This window comes from Condylura cristata, unplaced genomic scaffold (genome assembly GCF_000260355.1).
Source record: "Condylura cristata isolate star-nosed mole 26May11 unplaced genomic scaffold, ConCri1.0 scaffold00011, whole genome shotgun sequence".
Classification (NCBI taxonomy): Eukaryota; Metazoa; Chordata; class Mammalia; order Eulipotyphla; family Talpidae; genus Condylura; species Condylura cristata.
In genome coordinates, this window is record NW_004567112.1 from 52,161,307 (window position 1) to 52,181,616 (window position 20,310).

General features: G+C 34.6%; 1 protein-coding gene across 3 annotated transcripts in view; it reads right to left on the reverse strand.

Moving 5' to 3' along the window:
* PRKG1 (protein kinase, cGMP-dependent, type I) overlaps positions 1-20,310 on the reverse strand; it is a 1,208,869-nt gene that overhangs the window by 734,788 nt on the left and 453,771 nt on the right. For all 3 annotated transcript variants that reach the window (XM_004680887.2, XM_004680888.2, XM_012723496.1), the window contains exon 3: positions 19,528-19,641. In XM_004680887.2, the coding sequence (XP_004680944.1) occupies positions 19,528-19,641 (114 nt within the window). The remainder of the gene's footprint in view (positions 1-19,527; positions 19,642-20,310) is intronic.

Here is a 20,310-nt window from a genome sequence, read left to right on the forward strand (position 1 = left end):
GCTGCGCCACCAGGGAGGGCCAGACCTGATTCTATTTTTAAAGTTAAAGAACTTTTAACTTTTCATCTTGTTTTTCCTTTTTCAACCTACTAAATCAAGTTATGGATATACACATTCCTTGCATCTGACAAAAATGTTCTTTAACATCTTCCCTGAATCTAATGGTGCCCTTTAACAAATGTGGAAATGAGTTATTATAACTCCTGTAGTGATCTAATTTTATTAATTGCAATTTCAAGGCCGATCATTCCTGGAAAAACATTATTTTGCAGGAAACAGACAAACAAACAAACACATTCCTATAATATTTCAGAATGACAATGAAAACAGTACTGGTGAATTAATTTTAGAGATGAAATCCTTTTGATAGATAAAAAATCTAAATAACTTAAAAATGGGGAAAGAGTCTGAAGAGGCATTCTCCAAGTATATATATGAATGGTCAACAAGTAAATGAAACAGTGTTCAACTTCACTAATCATCAGGAAATGCAAATCAAACATCAGTGATATCACCTCATCTCTGCTGGCCTGACCATCAACAAAAAGACTAGAGATAACTATGCTGGTGAGAATGTGGACAAAAGTGAACCAATGTGCATTGTTGATGGAAATGTGAATTGGGGAACTGATGATGGAAAATATTATGGAAGTCCCTTGAGTAACTAAAATAGAAATAGCACATACTCCAGCAAGTTTACTACCAGCTATTTATTTGAAGAAAATGAAAACACCATGTTGAAAAGTTATCTTCTGCTCATGTTGACAGCTGCATTATTTATAATTGCTAGACATGGAAACCATCAAAATCTCCACTGATGGGTAATTGGATAAGGAAATGGTGGTGTCTACGTGTGTGTGTGCGTGCACATGATTCAGTCATAAAAAGAAGGAAATTCTGCAACTTGTGACAATAGGCTCTGTGAAATAAGTCACACAGAAAAAGACAGCTATGATCTCACTTGGAATCTAAAAAGAGAAAGAAAAAAAGTACACAGGGAAAGATCAGATTTGTGGTCTCTAGGGGCAAGGTGTGAGGGAAGGAATTGAATGCCTGCAGTCAAAAGTACAAACTTGCAGCTGTAAGATCAGTAAGTGTTGGGGACGTAATGCAATATAACAGTAATAAACACTACTATGCAGTATATTAAAAAGTCTTTAAACAAGTAGATTGTAAGAGTTCTCAACGCAAGGACAATACTTTTTTTCTTTGTTTTTGTGTCTTTGAGGTGATGGGTGTTACCTATAATTCCTGTGCATTATTGAACATGTAAGTCAAACCACTATGTTGTAAACCTTAAACTTATACAGTTCTGTGTGTAAGTTACACATCAATAAAACTGGAAATTAATTTTGGTAATTAAGCATACAACTGTTTCAAGCCTAGGTGACTTAAATGGTTGATATACTAGATAAACTAAAAAAATCATTAATCAGTATTGAGTTGAAAACTTAAAAGCTTAGCTAGTCTTTTAGGAGGAGGTTTAAGCAAAAGAGGATGGATTGAGTTTCTCCAAAAAGATATTTTAATTGAGATTACTAAAAAGAAAACTGGAAATGTCACCCTTTAATCAAGCCACTGTCAAAAAGGGGCATATTTATAATGGTGCACTTAAGAAATAAAATCCAAGAGAGTTACTTTGAAGAGGGTTTTCAAGAAATTGAAGCAATAGACTGATAATGACAGTAACTGACATGTTTGGAAAATGAAGAGATGAAAAGAGATTTATTGTTCTCCAGAGTCCTAATCCCTATGGGGAAACCTGGTTGGGGAGCTCCCTGTCTTGCATGTATTATTAACAGGTGTGAATGCTGCTAACAACGTAAGTTGTCACTGTTAGCAAGCTGTTACATTATATTATAGCACATTTAAGAAGTAACATGACACTAATAGTGTCTACTTTCTTCTTTCAAGCATGAAAAAGTGTGAACATAGTTCAAATCAGTCTTGAAAGGGAAAGTGTTTCCATGCCTCTTTTTGTTCCCAAAGAGGCCTTTTTCCAGCTCAAAGGCTGTTCAAAAATTAACAAAAACAAACAATACAATTTAACATGTTCTGAGTTTCTTTAGTGATAGCACAAAATCTTAGTCGTGGGTAGAGCTTAGGAATCTTGCCTCACTGGAACAACATCTTTAATCACTTTTTATTATTCAAGGGGATTTGTATGTGGGCTGTCACTCCCCGTAACATAATTTTCTTATTGTTTATTTAAGAATCCATATACTGAGTGAGGCTTGTGAAACTAAGCTATGAAGCAATCTAATTACTTCCACAATCTGATATACAGGCATTTACTGCAAATGATTTCTGTCTGACTACCTTCAGGGGAAGATTTGTTATTCAAAACAAGAAAATCCTCAAAGGCAGCAACCTTGATGTCCTTTAATCCTGTGAAGAATTCCAAGTGGTTTCTTTCCAATAATTGGAGCCTCAAAGGAAATTTTCCATATTTTTACCATTGTAATTGGTTAACCAAGGATACTAACTCTTTTCTTTCGGTTGAAACAACACTAACATCTACTAATGTGGCTAAAGGCACTGCTTTATTATTAAGAGAATCAATATCACTATAAACCCTAGCTCAGGTTTTAGAGTTTATCTGAGAAAACTCTTGACTCTACTCTCTGATATTCTGGGACAATGTAAGCTCAATTTCCCTAAACTCCAATGCTTTTGATTTTGCTCCTATGTCCTTAAGATTGTTGGTACATATGTCTCTTTGCTTCTCTGTACTAATGATCTCAGTCTTTAACGGAAAATGGTAATATTCCTAGCAAAGCTACAAAAAAGGTTATTTCAGTAAGAAAAAAAAAGCTATGACTTTCTGTATAAAGTAAAAAGAAATTCAGTTATCAAAATTTTTATTTGAAAACATTCCTTCAATTTAAGGAACATACTTATTTGCTATATTCGTAGTCCTGCATTAATTTATAGAGGAGCTGTCGTTAAGCAGTGAGTTTCACACAGGGGTTTCTAGACTATAAAATCTATATTTAATGACAATGCAAATCTCAAAACTTAGATTGAAATACACTCTATACATTAAAAATATCATTAAGTAAGAGAAATTGTGATTTCTTCGAGAGAAGAAAATGAATGGCCTTTAGGTAAAGACAATGATCACTTTCATATGAGGGGATTGTAATCAGGGCTAGTGTGAAGGCATCAGGGTTTAGCAATCTGTTATTTCCTATTTCTGTTTCATGCTGTGGCCTACTTCAAGTAAACATTTTGTATCATTAGCAAGTTCAGTCAGCTCATTCATCTGTATTACTCTGACCTTATCATGTCAAGCATCCACATAGTATATTCAGCATCACAACTAGTGTGAGGTAAAAACAGTTAAGGATATATTTTACAGCTCCTCCTGCATTTCAGCGGGTCAAAGAGAAGTCTTGCTTATCAATTTACTAAGATTATTAGTTTTTATTTAGTTGAATTTAAGATGAGGAAGGGAAACCTTTAAAGGTTTATCAAAACTGAAGTGTAGAAATGAAAACATTGTTGTGGTGATGGAGCAAGGAATGCAGGGGAGGCTTCACAAGACTGAGTCACACAAAGGGGACAGACAGAAGGGGCTAGTGAAGCAATTGGCACAGTCATAAAATCAAGGTCCTCAGGCACCAAAGCCCGATGTCCAGCATGTCCGGGATGCCTGGATGTCTCCAAGAGGTCCCAGCAGATAACAGAATGTTGGGGGCTGTGCCTGAAGCTCAGACCCAAAAGGTACAAGATAAGGAGATGAAGCTCATCAGGAAATCTCCAGTCCTCTCAAGTTCTACCTAGGCTCAAAAGGAAAGAGCCCCTCCCAAAGAGGACCAGTCTGTATCACAGCAGTGTCTACACAAGCACAGGGCAGCAGTCCCCTGCCCACCTGTGACTATGCAGGTGCTTCTTTCTAGCCACTGTCTCCCTCTGCAGGGCAGCAGCCTCCCGCCTGCCTGTGACCTGTACCATGCCGGGACTCCTCTGCACTGACCTCCCAAAGGAGAGGCCGCTCTCCTAAGGCCACCTGCCTGCAACCATGCAGGTCTCTCTCTGCAAACCTGTCCCTCTGGAGGCAGCAATTCCTGCCCACTTGTGCCTATGCAAGTGTCTTTCCCTCTCCTGTCTCTTTCTAATAAACTTACTCTTTAAATATAACTGAGTCTGTCTTGTGGAGAATCTTGCCATGTGCTGCTGAAAGGGGAGCTCTGGTGAAACCTTTCCCAGAATGAACCCAAGGAACCTGAACTCCAAAACGACATCAGTGGTGCCTGCAGATACTCCCTTAAGATTATTTGAGCGCTTACAAGAGCATTTTACAAAGCTGTAAGAAGTATTAATGTATATTGCAAATGCATCTTTATAAAACCTGGTTTAGCTATAGGAATACCTTGATGACAGTATTTTAGTTTTTCAGAAGCCAAATGCCTGGAGGGTTGTCACAGATGGAATTCTTCATTCCATGACAATGGTGTCCAATCTCCAAGCAGTTCAACACAAGCTTCTTAACAAATGTGGAAAATTGGGGGCCCTCCCTGGTGGCACAACGGGTTAGGACACAACACTGCAAGCCAGCTGCACCCCCTTCAGCATGAGTTCGATCCTCACCCGGGAAGTGACCCACATGGCATGGCAGACCTTTCCTGACCAGCCTGCTGCTCCCCTCAGGAGTGTACTTCATCAGTCTGCCTGTCCAGCTCCCCACTCTGCCTCTGGTGAATCCTTTCACCACTCCTGCACCTCTGGCTTGTACCCCAGTTCTGTATGAATAAATAAAAAAAAAAGAGAGAGAGAAAAGAAATGTGGAAAATCGGAAGTGGAAGTCTGGAAACAGTAAACTAAGGTAAGTCTAGACACCTGAAAAACTAACCACCTGGTGATGGAGACACTGCCACCTTTCAGACTGAGCCACAAATGATGAAGGGATTCAAGCAAAGTTGAAGAAAATGGAGAGGGGCCCTTGAAAGCAGAGATGTAGGTGGAGATTAGCTGGGGAGACAGTTTTAAAAATGTTTTATCTATTTTCTTACATCTTTGTTAATTTTTGGACAGTATTTGATTTCTCCCCTTCTGTGTGCTCCCTATAATTATCCCACCACTATAGCACTGTGATTTATCACCACGGTCTAGATGAGGAGACATTTTTACATGGCAGGCTTTCTAAATGGAAAGATATCCTGCAAAAGTGTACTGAAACAGAAGAGGTCCATGGAATTTAGGAAATGTGTTTCTTGAGATAATTAAGGTGGTTGTCCTGGATTAGGAAGTCAACATAACAATGATCATTTATGATAAGATACAACAATCCACACTGGATATATATTACCCTATGCAAGCCTGAAATTTACCTTATTGTCCTATTTTATACTGAGGAAAGTGAAGGTTAGGAAAGAGGTTAAGCAACTTGCTAAAGTCCAAAGCAAAGCCAGTACTCCAGAGTCTTGTGCAGACTCAAACCCTTCCCTTTGCTGTCTTGTCTAGGGGAGATAAAAGGTTGAAGACAAAGCTTGGTGAATTCTGTGCATTACACTGGGAAGTCAAAGTGAATGATATAATCAGGTGATTTTTTTAGACATGTTAGAAAGGAATGAAGGTGGACATGCTGTAGTTATATGCAGCCTAGGAGAGGTGAATTCCTAAATCACAGTAAATGGGAAATCAACATTACCTCAATTTAAAAATACAGTTATAAGCAAACAAACAAAAAACAGAAAAGTGGAAATTGAAGGAATGAACACAGGTTTCAGGATAATGTCTACCTCAAGTGGGGGAGACATACAGAGATGGGAATGCCCCAATTCCAACTTAGTTTACTTATGGTGACTTGTAAGTTTTACAAGATATTTATAAGAATTCTGTAACAGTAACTTTGAAAATAGAAAAAAAAATAGGAAATGAAAAGAAACCCTGCAAAAATGTACTGAGGTTCAGGGAAAATAAGAAATGTGTTTCTTGAGATAATTAAGGTATTTGGCTGGGCCAGGAAGTCAACATAACAATGGCCATTTATGATAAGATGCAATACTCCTCACCGGATATATTATCCTATGCCATACCATAATAGAAAAAAATAATTCTTCTATATTATGCAACAGATTATAGAAGACCTTAAAATGCTTTTTAAAATACTATATAATCATTTTTCTTTTAAAAAGATCCTTAAATGCCTGTAACTTTTGGTGATTCAAATGTGCATATTATATTCACAATTTGCTAAGGTACTTAAATCATCTCCAGATTTCATTTAAAATATTAAGCAGAGCTCTTTCCTTTGGCTGCAAACATGTCATCCCTGTGAGAAAGACCAGGCAATTTTAAGGCCATGGATATGCTGCTTCATTGGCAAACCCTAGAAGCATCCAGAAGACCAGGATAATGCTGACAACATGTGTCATTACAGGGATCCAATTCAATCATCACTGTGCAGGGTACTTTGGGAGAGTTGGTAGTAGGCCTTACCACTTAAAGAGAAACAGAGAGAAACAGATAATTCTGTCCAACTATCAACCATGATAAACTGAAGACCTTGCTGTGTGAGCTTGTGTAGCTAAATGCTGCCAGAACAAGACGGGAGCTGCTCCTATCACTGATGTGGTATGACCCAGCTAATAAAATTCTGTGCAAAGGAAATCTCCCAAACAGCCTGTCATGGTGAAGGCCAAATTCTTCAGTAGAATTGTTGAAGAGACATCTACTGTACCTCATTTCAGTCATCTGCCTGTTCTGCTCCCCACTCTGTGCCTGGTGAATCCTCTCACCTCTTTACCCCCAACACCTCTAGCCTGTACCTCAGTTCTTGTATGCATAACTAAATAAATATTAAAAAAAAAAAAAAGAATTGTTGAAGAGAAGAGTAAAGTGGTGTGAGGTAGGAGCACAGGAGAGGACTAATAGCTTGATGTCACATGAAGGATGGTTCTTAAATGCTAACAAGGGCTTTTCTTTGGAAACTACTTCCCTGCCTGAACATTAGAAATCCATCTAATAGATTCTAGTGGGAGAAATATGAGGATTTGGACTCCTTTGCTTATGCCCCTCAGAGAGACAGTGTGGAAAGATACTATTAATACATAGAGGCCTGGACCAGTTACCTAATCTGAACCTTTTCAGCTATAAAGTAAAAATAATGGTTAATAATATTATCTAATTTGTATTGAACACTGAAAGTACAGAAATGAATATAGTATGTTAAAATTCACACTGAGTATGAAATTCATACTAACAGCTGTGAGACTTAGGCTTAACCCAAATTTTTCATCTTTAAAAGTAAGATAAAGATATCTGGAAAATTTAGAAAACATTGACTAAAATATATTACTTGGAAAATATTAACACTAACCAAAAAAATACTGAGCTTTCTTTGATTTTTAGTAAGTTCCAAAGTTACTATGATTTCTTGTAAGATAAACTGTAATTAGAATTCTTTTAGGAGAATTATGCCAATAGTGAATTACTTATAATTTAAAACTTCAAGTAAACCCATAATTAAGAAAGAATTTACTAATCAATATATACTTAAAGTAATATATTTGATTGAACCAGAATCTGAATAGTAAAAGAGTCTTACCGATTCCATTTTTCCTTTTCTTTGTAACATTATTTTACATAAAATTAATTTCTTCAAAAGTAGATTAATTCTACTACATGTTTTACTAAATGCCGCATACATAAGATGTTACATTTGTTTCTTATCTTGATTGTTTCCTTGATTTGTAATACACCTATATGTTTTTTCAATACATAGACTTTATTTTCCAGTTCTTTATGAAGCATGCCAGGCACTGAAAGAAAATGTTCAGAATATGTTTCACATTTTTAGCTCTCTTTTTAACAGTTAGATAAACTCAGATTTTGACCTCCTTGGGAAATAACTGAATTTTAAAAATAAAAATGTCTTATCAGTAAAGATTCACTTTTATGTTTATATTCCTTACTATGCCTTCAGAAATATTTTTCTTTCTTAAATTTCCATTCGACTTCAAAATCCACAGCAGCCATTTAATTAGGAAATTTTAAGACCAATAATCCAACTCACAAATCTGCCCATATTTTCAATAACTCCAAAGAACACATTCTTGTCAATATGTCAAGATTCTCTATAGTTTAAATACTCTATTGTTCAAAGTAAAACAAGCTTTTGAATATAGGACCAGAGTCAAAGTTTATAGTTCTTCAACATGGATAAACCCAAAGGACTCTCTATCCACTGGCTTTGTTTGATTCACATTTTCACCTTTTCTTTTAGGTAACAAAAAAAGTGATCTTAACTACCAGATGCTTCAAAAGGTGATATGGAAACTGAAAATACGATGGAGAATATACCGACTGTGATTTTTTAAAATTTCAAACCTCAATTATAAGTCAGATATGTTTTGAAGGGTCTATATGTGTGTGGAGGATTACTTCTTATTGATAAAATGAAGGCAAAGATGTCTTCTAAACGGTTAAGAAATGACTTAATGAGAATACATTTTTGAAAAGAATTCTTGTATCAGAAGGAAGCATATCTGTACTGTAGATACAGTTTATGGGAAAAAAAAAAGACCTAAAAATTGTCCTGTTGACTTAGCTATCACATGAACTCACATAATTTCCTAATCACAATTGAGAGGCAGTTTGCCAGAGAAGCAGTGCTTTCTTGCTCACCTAAATGCCACCAATTTATATTCTTTAAAAGCTCATCTGGAAGAGAAGTGTGGTATCTACTTAACTAATATTTTGTTATGTTAATGCTATCACTGTATATAAATCAAGTTTGCCCAAATTTAATTTTTTTGAATTGATTCTGCTGAGTAATTAAAATCAATCAGCATAATTATTGGAGAAATTTTAAGCTACTAATAATTCAACCAAATAAAGTCTCTTAAGTTCTAACACAGAATCTGAATATATTATTTTAAACATTGAGAAAAGCCTAAAATCAAATGCTTAGAGGTATGCCAAATCAACCACTAGATAAACATGGCTGCTGAATATATCTGCAAAAATGACAGCAGTTTTCACATCTCTGCTTGCTATTCCAATTTAATCAGTCCTGCTAACAAAGGGCATGCATAACAGCTTTTAATTCAAAGTATGCATGAAACATGAATACAAGCATTAATATTCTAGTTCAAGTTGTCAAGTTGCATAGACCAAGGAGAATGTGCACATCAAGAGCAGAAAAGACATCATTTTAAAAGCAAAACTTGAAGAGAAAAAAACTGGAAGACAAAGACTACAAGAAAAGACATAATGATGTTACCAATAAAGTAAAAAGCTCAAAGAGAAAATGAAAACAAAATCCATCTACAGCCACCCAAATTTAAATCTTAAGGAGCACATTCCAATTCCAACATGATTAATATCCAGAAGTGAACATGCAAAGAGCTAAACAGTGTGATATTTCTTTATACAGTATGCAGAAAGAGAAAGTGCAAAATGTTCAAGCTCTTCTTTCCGGGCAGTGTGGTTATAAATGATATTTAAAAATTTATGAAATGCCCAGAATAGACAAATTTATCAAGACTGGAAGTCAACTAGTGGTGGATAGGGGTGGGGAGAGGTAGGAATTGGGACTGATGGCTAATAGGTGTGGGGTTTCTTTTTTGTAATGATAGAAACGTTCTAGAACTAGATAAATGGTGATGGTTGCAATTCTGTAAATATACTAAAAAATAAATTATAAAAATTAAAATTGCTAACTTTGTGATATATGAATTATATCTCAATACTGCTGTTATTTTTTAATAGTAATATTTATGCATGAGCTCTTTTTTCAGTCCACTTGGTCTCCTTGCTCATCACTTTATAGTTAGGGTGTGTAAGACTCTTAAATACATTTTGGTTATTTTGCTTCTTATTAAATTACACCTGCTTATTTTTCATAACAAATTAACTTGCAGATTAAAAGAAAAAAATTATATATATATTTTTCCACACTGATTGATGATCAGGAAAATATGAACAAAATGTAAAAGACATGTTAAATTCCCTCACATAAATATAAGGAAAAGATTGATACACAAAAATATTGTACAGGTGCTAAGTTTTTCTGATTGATAAACATAGCACACAAATAAGAGAGTCAAAGAATGAGTAAATAAAAGATTGCATCTTTCATTTAGTATTTTCTCTTCTTTTTAAAAAATCTACAGCTCTTAAACTATCTTGATTTATTTATAGTCTCCAAACATCTAACACTCATTTCCACTTTTATTAGTACCAAAACAAATTATAGACAAGGGGATTTAATTTTGATATCTAAAGTCTTTTTTCCTAAGTCAAATTTGAGTTTCAAAAGATGTTTAGGTTAGGTCTCAGAAGCTGTATTTTATTATCTTAAAATTTTAGAACTTCATAAGCTACATTTTGTGCTACATACAATCAGGCCAGTTCCTACTGCTTAGACTTTTTCTTCTTTTTAGTTTTTTGAGCAGCTCACACTCTTTCACAGCATGTTCAATTTTCATGGATAACTTTCAGGTGCTGCATGTTAGTAGCAAATTCCACATAAATTGCTAGATTTCTATCTCAAACTACTAAGTGACAGTGAAAGGCAATCAAAATGAACAATTTTCCAAATTTGGTTAACTGAATTATTAGAGGATCTAGGAATTTCTAAATTTAAACCTTAGAGGAAAGACCATGGCTTTAGTCAGATAAGGAGCTTGGGTTTATTAAGGGGCCAGGATTGCAATCATTCTTATGAGAACTGAGGCCACATCCATCATCTTTATCCTAAAAGAATATTATGAAAACAGAAAAGATTAACATTTATTCCTACAGCAATCACAGAAGACAAATAAACTAGACCCCAGAAGTCTTCAACTTTCAAGCTGCTCCTTAAGATAAAATCTGTAGCTGTCATTTTTCTGAAATATTACTTTTAAAAACAGACAACTGAAAAGTATACTCTAAATGTCTTCTATCCTTAATTTGTCCAAGACCATGATACATTCAGCCTCTACTCAGAGTAATGCATACACAGCCCAGACACACAAATGTTTATCACAGAAGTCCCGATATTTCCTGTCAGGAGAGAAGTGATGAAAACAACTTCTGACAACACATATCTTTACTTTTACACAATGCAAAAATCACCTCTTGGAGCAGTGACATTGCATTGGAATTTATGGTCAGGGAATCTAATCACTGACTCCTATATCCTGCGGTTTGGTTCAGATACTGGCGCTTCTTGTACCAATTCATTCCAACTATATAATCAGCTTTGCTGGGTAATGGTTGTGGTAAAAGAAGACATGTCTCAGGATGTGGGGTCTTTCCAGAAACCTCAATCTCTCTACCCTTTCTTACACCTATAGATTTCAAATCAAACTCGGATTTCCTCAACAGTATTTCTCAGGTTTTGTAAATAATGAAGTTCCCATTCCCTACAGAATTCTTTCATGCTTACATAGCATGTTGGTTGTGCTAACAACAACTGTAATAGAACAGGAATAAATTTCTTACTGGTTTCTGAACCTACTAGCCTTTCAGATATTCCCTTAATCTTTACCAGCCATAAGGCAGGTCTGTACTATTTTGAAGGTAAACTTCAAAACATTGACTTATTTTCCCAAGGGCATGTAGGTCAGTAGTGTCAAAGAATCTGGATGCAAGCAATATGATTCCAAATCATATTCTCTGAACTACTGGCACAAGTAAATTTCTGTCTCCTCCAAAACCTGCCCATGCCTGTCCAAAGCATTTCGCTCACCCTCAAAATTCCTGTTTCTTCCAGTCTCTTATTTGCCAAGAATTACTTATAATCTTTCTATCTTTATCCAGTCTCTCCAACTGGATTATAATTAATTGTAGGGTTATGCTCTCTCTCTTGGTGAAATTCCCCAAGGCATTTAGCAGATCTTCACAAGAATTTGGTAAAATCTAAGATGCTCTTGATGAATAACAGTATAGAACTGAAGTTGGCTCTTTATCAAGAGTCAGAAATAAAGCTTGAGATGATATAGTTCATTGTCTTACTGGGGGCTGTCAAGGAGAGTGGTAAAGTTGAACGATCCAGATGTGTGATATTTTTTTTAAATTAGTTTACTTATATTACATCTTTGTTCATTTTAAAGCAACGTTTACTTCCCTCCCCTCAGGTTTAGATCTCCTAAAATTTCCTCCCCTGGTTCACCCATACACCATCTCCATAAGTCTTCTGTGCTCTGCCCTCCCTCCTTCCAGTCCTGCTCCACCCCCTTCCCTGCAGGATATCACTAGTTTATGACTGATTTTGTTTTGTTGTGTTGCATTTTTGTTGTTATTATTACCCCCATGTCTTACTTGGTTCCCCTATATACACCAGGATCAATGATGCCACAGCATAGGTGAGACGGATGAGATTTTGAGGTCTTTAGGATACAGATGTGTGACCTTAAGGCAGTTCCTGAAACCCTGGACAACTCAGCTGCCTCACATGTCCCGTGGCATCACTGATCCTGGTGATGCAGGATCATTGTGAAGGGCAGAGATGGACATGTCTCAGGTAAGTAGTCAGTAGTATGTAAAGAGTTAGTACTATTGATTCAAAGTAACCTTGATTTCAACTAGAACAGTGGCTTTCAAACTGTTACAATAAAATGTCAGAATATTTTGTTGTGAGGAAAAGTGGTTTAAAACGCCATGGATGTACTTAATCCAGGGAAAGGAAGAGGAAGGAAGAATAAGGTAATACTGGGCCACAAGAGATGGCCCTTTGTTTTGGAAATAAAAAAACAACAAAAATCCTCAGAAAGATAGTTTGAATAACACTGCTTTATCCCTCTCAAAAACTACATTTTGTTTTTCAAGTCAATAAAAAGTTTCCCTATTAGGAAGAAAGAAATTATGAGGGTAGAACATATGTATTTTTAATAAGGCAGACCTATTTTTTTTTTAAGAGAAAACAAGTAGTAAAGCTTAGCTGTAGAAGACACTGTTTACCTTTCAAGTACATACAATTTCTCAACACTTTCTCCCCTGCCTTTCTGAGAAGTCATTACCATTTTTTTTAAACCTTCACAGTGAAAACTCAATTCTTCAATATACCTGTGGAAATTTTCAGATGAGACGTCTCAACAGGTCTCATTTCCAAGGAACGTCCCACTTCTTTCTCAGTGACCTTAATGCATGGATGTCCTTTTATCTTCTAATTATTCAAAGCTAAGAGAAATGCAATCCATCTAGAATTACCTGGACATTCTTGATGAATTAAGTAAATGGTTAACTATGCCAACTGCAAAGGACCATGGATTGGACTTCAGTCACCAATGAAAAACAGTCTACGTATCTAGACAAAATTAATTCAGTAGACCTCTTTAAAAAGACCATTCACCTCAGTTTTTACCTAGTCTAAACTTCACTTCTGATCAACCTAGTCTAAACTTCACTTCTGATCATTAAAAACAACAACAAAAATCAAATGAAACTTTTTCTTCATTCCATTTTCCTATCAACATCCTCACCATCAAATTCAATAAATCTAAAGGTTAATCTTGTTAAAAACCCATCTCAGTTGCCCATGATTTTTTAATCCTTTCTTCGCAGTGCAACCTGTTCTTCTAATTTTACTTCTCATTGTTTTCAAAAGAATATGTTAATAACCTGCACAATACCAGTACTCTTCCACTCATGCTTAAAAGAAAAATGCAAATTTTCTTTAATAGCTCTTCTCAAAAGAACAAACCCATAACAAGTAAAAATTGTTATTATTTAGTCTTTTATGTGGCATCACTGGTACCTAGTGAAGTGATTCCTTTATTAAAAACATTTATTTCTCTGGGATTAAATAATTGGATTTATGTTACTAATTTCACAGTATTCCTTAAGAGACAAAAGTGATTTAAAAAATTTTGCTAGGAGTACTGTCTCATGAATTTGCTAAACAAGTGTACCTATTTTCTGAGAATGCCCTATTTGCTTCATTGTCAAGGAGGATAATTCCTTGAAAATTATGGAAAATTCTTTATTTAATCCAGGTATGTTTCTAGTCACCATTAGCTTAAATTTATTTTGAATCTCTTTCTTTTCTTTCAGGTCTCTTGATAGAAAGCATACATTTTACTGGGAGAAAGCAAAGCATTCATCTTTTCAGTTTGCTTCTCTTCCAGAAGGTAGGGCAGAGATGGTCTCATTAACAGAGACATCTCCTTTACTTTTGTTGTATGGCAAGGAGCTGGCAGTATGTGATTGCTACTGCTCATTAAAACCCCAGGTAATAACTGCCTATTCAACAATACAACAGGCACTAGTGCTTCATTTTCACATGTGAATCTAGCTTCATTGTAGATATGCTGCTTTATCGAATTCTATAGTGGTGTTTCCTAAAAAGCATCTTATCGCTTCCTTTTTGATTCAAACACCTTAGGATGACTGTAAGAAATGTATCTATGATTCTTTTGTATTAATAATGTAATTCCCATTCATTCCTTTTGTTTCTTTACCAATAGGAATCACTGTTAAACTTATAGGTAATACCATTATGGCATGTAGAGATATATGAGTAAGAAATTCTAGTCAAGTCATTTTTTCCTTTCTCTTTTTAGGTTTTTGAGAATTGGCAGATTTGTCTTAGTTGGGTTGAATAATGACATGTTTGAAACAGAGCTACAAAGAAATGTACCAGCCATTTCACTGCATATACTCAGATTTATTCTAAAAGCAAAAATAGAAAAATTCAAATTCTTTTAACACTGTTTTGAAAATGTATCTGACAGAGAAATACCTTAGTCAACTTCTCCCTTTGAGGTATCCTTGGAAATCTTAAGTATGGAAACTAGAAAGTATTCAAACTAAGGCAGAAAGAAATTTCACCAGATGTTAAAATCGTCAGTTTGTCATATTTCTTGTGAGATGTTTAGAATGTTTCTGTGTTTGTACCGAGTATTTTAACACTGAGGAATTTCAAAATACTTGCTATAAATAACCAACAAATAATCATTCAGATCATTTGTTCAAGTCAAAACCTAAATAAGTTCTCCATACTGACCACAGACATACTTAGCAGATAACTTCCTATTGTGGTCATAGTAACCTGATAACAAGATGTTTTCCTGCAAAGACAGAGACCTGTATTCTTGGGTTTTTACTGGAATCTGTGAAGGAAACTGAGTAATAAATTGCTTAGCGTTTGCAGCAAGAGGAGCAAGCTGCAATTTAGTATCTTCAGGAAAAAAAAAATCCCAATTCATGGACAACTGAAGATGGAGTAAAGAGCTATATGATTCAAACCTTAAAAAAATAATCTGTACAATTATGTGAACTGATTGTAAAAAATCTAAGTAAAACAAGATAATAGCATAAATGTCCTTGGAAATTCACACACAGGGTGTCCTAGAATCATTCTCTTATTGTAAACGAATTTTTTTTTCCATTCTAATTTTAATTTTCAAGTAACTGCAACTTTTCCATTTTTGAGATTTTAAAGAACCTTCGGCATAGCAAGGTAAGAGGCCTAGGGTGAGTGTAAATTGATATGGCTTTCACTGTGAGGGGAGTGAAAGTGAAATCCAACCAGGTGTGACACTTTAGAAAAACATGATAATGATATGCTTTCAGGTAGGGGAATTGAGTCAATGGACCTAATACAAATTCCTGTCTCTTTGGAGTTTTAAAAATGGATGCTAAAGTTTTCTTTATTTACACAGTCCTAAAATATTTAGACAAAATGTGAAATTGAAATAACACTGGAGATGGTCAATGTTTGATAGTGTGAAAAGTAAATGTTACATTGTTTACACCCTCTCCCGCCAACCCATGGCATGGAGTACTTGTTATTGGATAGACATAAAGTGGCTATTTTCACAGTTAATAAAGAAAACTTGAGTAGACTTAAGCCTTGAATAACCTCAAGATATCTGTTAGAATCTTGTTTCCAATATAATATCAATTTTATTACTGTCATCTCCTTATTACTCAGGGAAAAATGGCTCTATTTTACAAGAGAAGACTATAAATACAGATATTCTGCATATCATAATGTTTCCTTTCCATGTCAGTATCATTTGATTTTTAGATGATTCTTCCTGAACATGAGAACATTAATTAGGAGACATATATGTATACCTACGTTCACTGTAATGGTATTTACCATATGGAAACAACTCAAGCTCCAGTTGAATAACTGAAAAAATTAAGAAGGTATGGTATACACACCACACACAAACACACAAACAACACATACAAAATAGAATACTACTCAAGCATAATAAAGTTAAAATGTTGCCATTTTTTGATGACATAGATCAACTTTCAGGTAATTATACTAAGTAAAGTAAGTCCAAAGGAGAAAGACAAAATATATAATTTCACCCACTTATGGATTATAAAGGAAAACAAATGCAATCAGACAGAACTAAAAAATCCTACAAAACTTAAGTACATCAACAAAATGGCGGTTACCAATGAGGAAAGAATAGCTAGACGGTAAGTGATGATTGGACATTTGATATTTGATGGTGGATACGCATGAAATACAGAGTTGGTGAGGTGAGAAACTATGTACTGGAAACCTGAACAGTGTTGTAAACTAATGTTATCTTAATAAGAAGAACAAAACAGCTAAACAACAAAGTAACTTTCGGTGCTGTTCTCCTGGTGCCATAATATGGTATACATTTATTTATTTTCAGAAGACTGTCAACTGATTTTTTTCCTGATGAAAAGCAAAGGACTTGCTTAAAACAACCATGGAACTTCTTTTAGTTGGAAATTATAAACAAGCTTGTTACCATATTTTATAGCAATGTCCAACTATAGCTTTAATAGAAAACTACTTTTTGATATACTAAACTAAAAAAACAGCCAACAGGGGTTAGGATCACATTCACTAGCAAAGAAGTAACTAGTATTTATATATTCATGTCTGATACAACTTCAAAAAGTGCTCTTGTCAACAAGAAACCACTCATATACATTGAAAAGCTCTTGAAAGTCACCAAGGATTTAATTATGACTATGAAATTAAAAATACATTAAATACTACACAATTATCTTGCTGACTCATGAGAATGAAAGGAGAGAGTGATCATCAACATTTTTAATCATCAAAGAACATGGATGATGTTGGAAGAAATGTGTCACAATCTCAGGTATGTAAGAAGAAAAAACAACATATGGATTGACAAGCTATAGAATAGGAAGGGCACACTCCTCTGATAGACTTGTACCAAATGGGCCAATTTATTTGAGTCTTACCCCAAATGGTGATAGTTGGTAACATGAGAGTTAAGAAGAAATGGACAAGAGTTGACACACCCTTGAATCCCAATAAATAAATGGGAACCAAAAGTCCAAAGAAGGACATTTGAAATAGCACATATAAAGAATGAGATAGCATTGGGAGTTTTATTTTGCAGTAATTTTATAAAAGTAGTTTCAATAATGGAATCATCAGAATTATAACATGGTCATCCTGAATGTATAGTTTAAGTGTAAATTAAAAGTGACACTTGACTTTGACAGTCATAGGTGCCACCTCCCTGCATAGCACAAGAAACAGGCCAATTAGTCACACCTAATTGTTCTTACACAACATTTTCAGAAGGAACAATTATTAATTGATATTATTCTGTTTTTGTTCACAAAACCTCTGCACCTATACATGCAGAGCTACACTGTACACCATCCACCCCAGGTAATTTTCACAATATAACCACCATACTTTAAGTAGGCAATACAGGTACACATACACACAAACATACATGGAGACTTCTCCCAGTCTGTGTTAAAGAAGAACATGTTCCGACATTTATTTCCTTTAATGATGGAGATGCACTATCTCCATAGAGGATTGTAATTTGCTTCCAACCACCTTTCCTTCTTGCTAAATCAGAAACATTGTATCCATTTAAATTTACCAAATATGAAAAATATCCTTTTAGAGAAATCTAATAAAAAATGATTTTTATGAAGTGAAACATAAGATGAAAAAATTTTGCTTTAAAGTCTAAATACACTAAGTCCATTTAAAGTGTTTAGTAATAATTCTATCTGTCAAAAGATCAAAATGATTATTAATATTACTCTAAGCCAAGGACATTTTGTAGTTTCAGTTAGATTAAATGAGCAAAATATGAGGCAAATATTTCAAACCACAAATATTTTTAAGATTAAAAACAGGACTGTTCACAATTCTGAGAAAAACTCTTAATCGAAATCTTTTATTCTGGCTTTCTTTTTACTCCCAAAAGAAACACTTTTCTCATAAAAATGAAGCATGATAGTAAAGTGTGTTCCACTTAATAGAGTCATGACTACTTTTTTTCTAGTCAAAGCATTTCTTAAGTGAAGTAAGTTAAAGTTGTGGCAGATTCTGTTATGGTTCACTGGGATTCATTATTCTTTGAGTCATGTAGCTAAATGATCACAGAAAATGAAACCACAACAGTACCTATCAGTCAATAAGAGTTCTGTGCTTGATGAAGAATCAAATGCCAAGAAAGAATCATCCTATAACTGTCCTAATTCAATTGATGTCACAGTGATTACAGTGAATAAAATGGTGATTCACTAAAAAAAGCTACTTAAGGCAATTTCTGGTACTCTAGCTGTTCATGTATTCTTGAATGCATTATAATCTAAGTTATAATGTGACACTGTTACTCATACACCAAACTTCTAAGAAAACCAAGATATGAAACAGTCAGTTACATCCAGATAAAAGTAACTGATATTAACCATTCAAAAACTATTTTGCTTACAGCATTAAGAAAAAAACAAAACAAAACAAAACCCAGCCTCATCAATGTGACAGCCATTATCCACAAGCCAATGTATAAGAAGTTCTTTTCAAACATGAAATACACACAATTCCCTAAAGATGTAATGGACCTTCCACTGTTGACTTGTGCCTTCAGCTCTGTTTGTTACGCATTTATCACACCCTGTAGTCAGGAAGTAGTATTTAAAAAAAGCTTTTCCCCTCTAAATATTGCAGCTGCTTCCAAAAAGCAATAAAAGTTGCTAGAGAAATCATATATACACATACATGTAAAATTAGTGAAACAAGCTGCTTTATTGCCCCGATTTAAAATAAGCTCAATCAGTGGGGGGGGGGGGAAGTTATAATATACAGCTTGATGAGCAGCTGAAGACAAGAATATACTTTGACACAGTTTTAGAATTTAGGATATTCTCACTCGATGGTATCTGAATGAGACAAAGGACATTTCTCCATTTTTCTTTTTCTTTTTTTTCTCCACTTAATTTTTCTAAAGCACTAAATGAACAGTGGATTTATGTGGAGAAGATAATCAAAACTAGACATATATGCAAACGTTTCTTAAATATGACCCTGAGATTTTAAAGACAGAAAAAGAAGAAAGGTCTTACTTCTGTTTAATTCTAATTCATAAAGTTATATTAGTTTGGAAGTCCTTTCACAATAAGTCTATGTTAAAATGATACTGTTTATAAGTCAATAGTAAAAATGTAAGTTACGTGCAGCTGATTGCTAACAACCATCCTCTCATAGGAAGACAAACACAACATGTGTTTTTCAAAGCAAAATTGAAAATAGAGAATAAAGAAATTGCAGATTTAACCAGAAGTATTTGAAAAATATAAAAACGATCTTACTTTTGACGGTTGCAGTCCGGGTACAGTTGTAAAGAATGGCCAGCTCCCCAAACACTTTTCCTGGGCCCATTGTACACAGCTTCACACCTTCCTTTGTAACTTCAACCTTACCATCTAAAAGCCAAAAGGAAAACACATTGCTTTCATTCTCACTCATATCTGATTTTATTTGTCATTTTAGAAGGGATGAGTACTGAACCCATTTTAAAAAATGCAAAGCAATTAGCAATTAAAACAAAATTGTCACCAAAACGCAATGTAAGGAACCAATAAAATATGTAAGCTAAGAAATCCTCATTCTCCCTAAATTCTTTATTAGAAGATTCAAGATGAGACTGAAAGAAAATGATAGAGAAAATGTGAACATGGCATTAATCCAAGTGGTAAATCAGAAACTAATTCCAATGTTGATATAATTTTGAATCTGAAAGAAAAACTGAAGAAATGGGTACATTATAGTATATTTCATACTTAGGGATCCCCATTTTTCTCGGGAAACTAGTATGGAAAGGGAAATTACTTTGATTTCTCGGCATTAATTGCAGCCCATGGTATCTTTTGTTTTTAAATACCTTATCTGACTTGGATAATACTTTTATCTGCTTCACAGTCCTGTAATGTTGAATGTGAGGAGAACAAAGTGGAAGGGTTGAGGGAAAAGAAAGATCCTAACAGTTCTTAGTGTCTGTCAAAGGACTTGGAAAATGAAATACTATGGAGGAAAAAGCTAAGGAAATACCATAGACTGGATCTGCATTGTCTGTAAGAAAGGAAAATACTGCT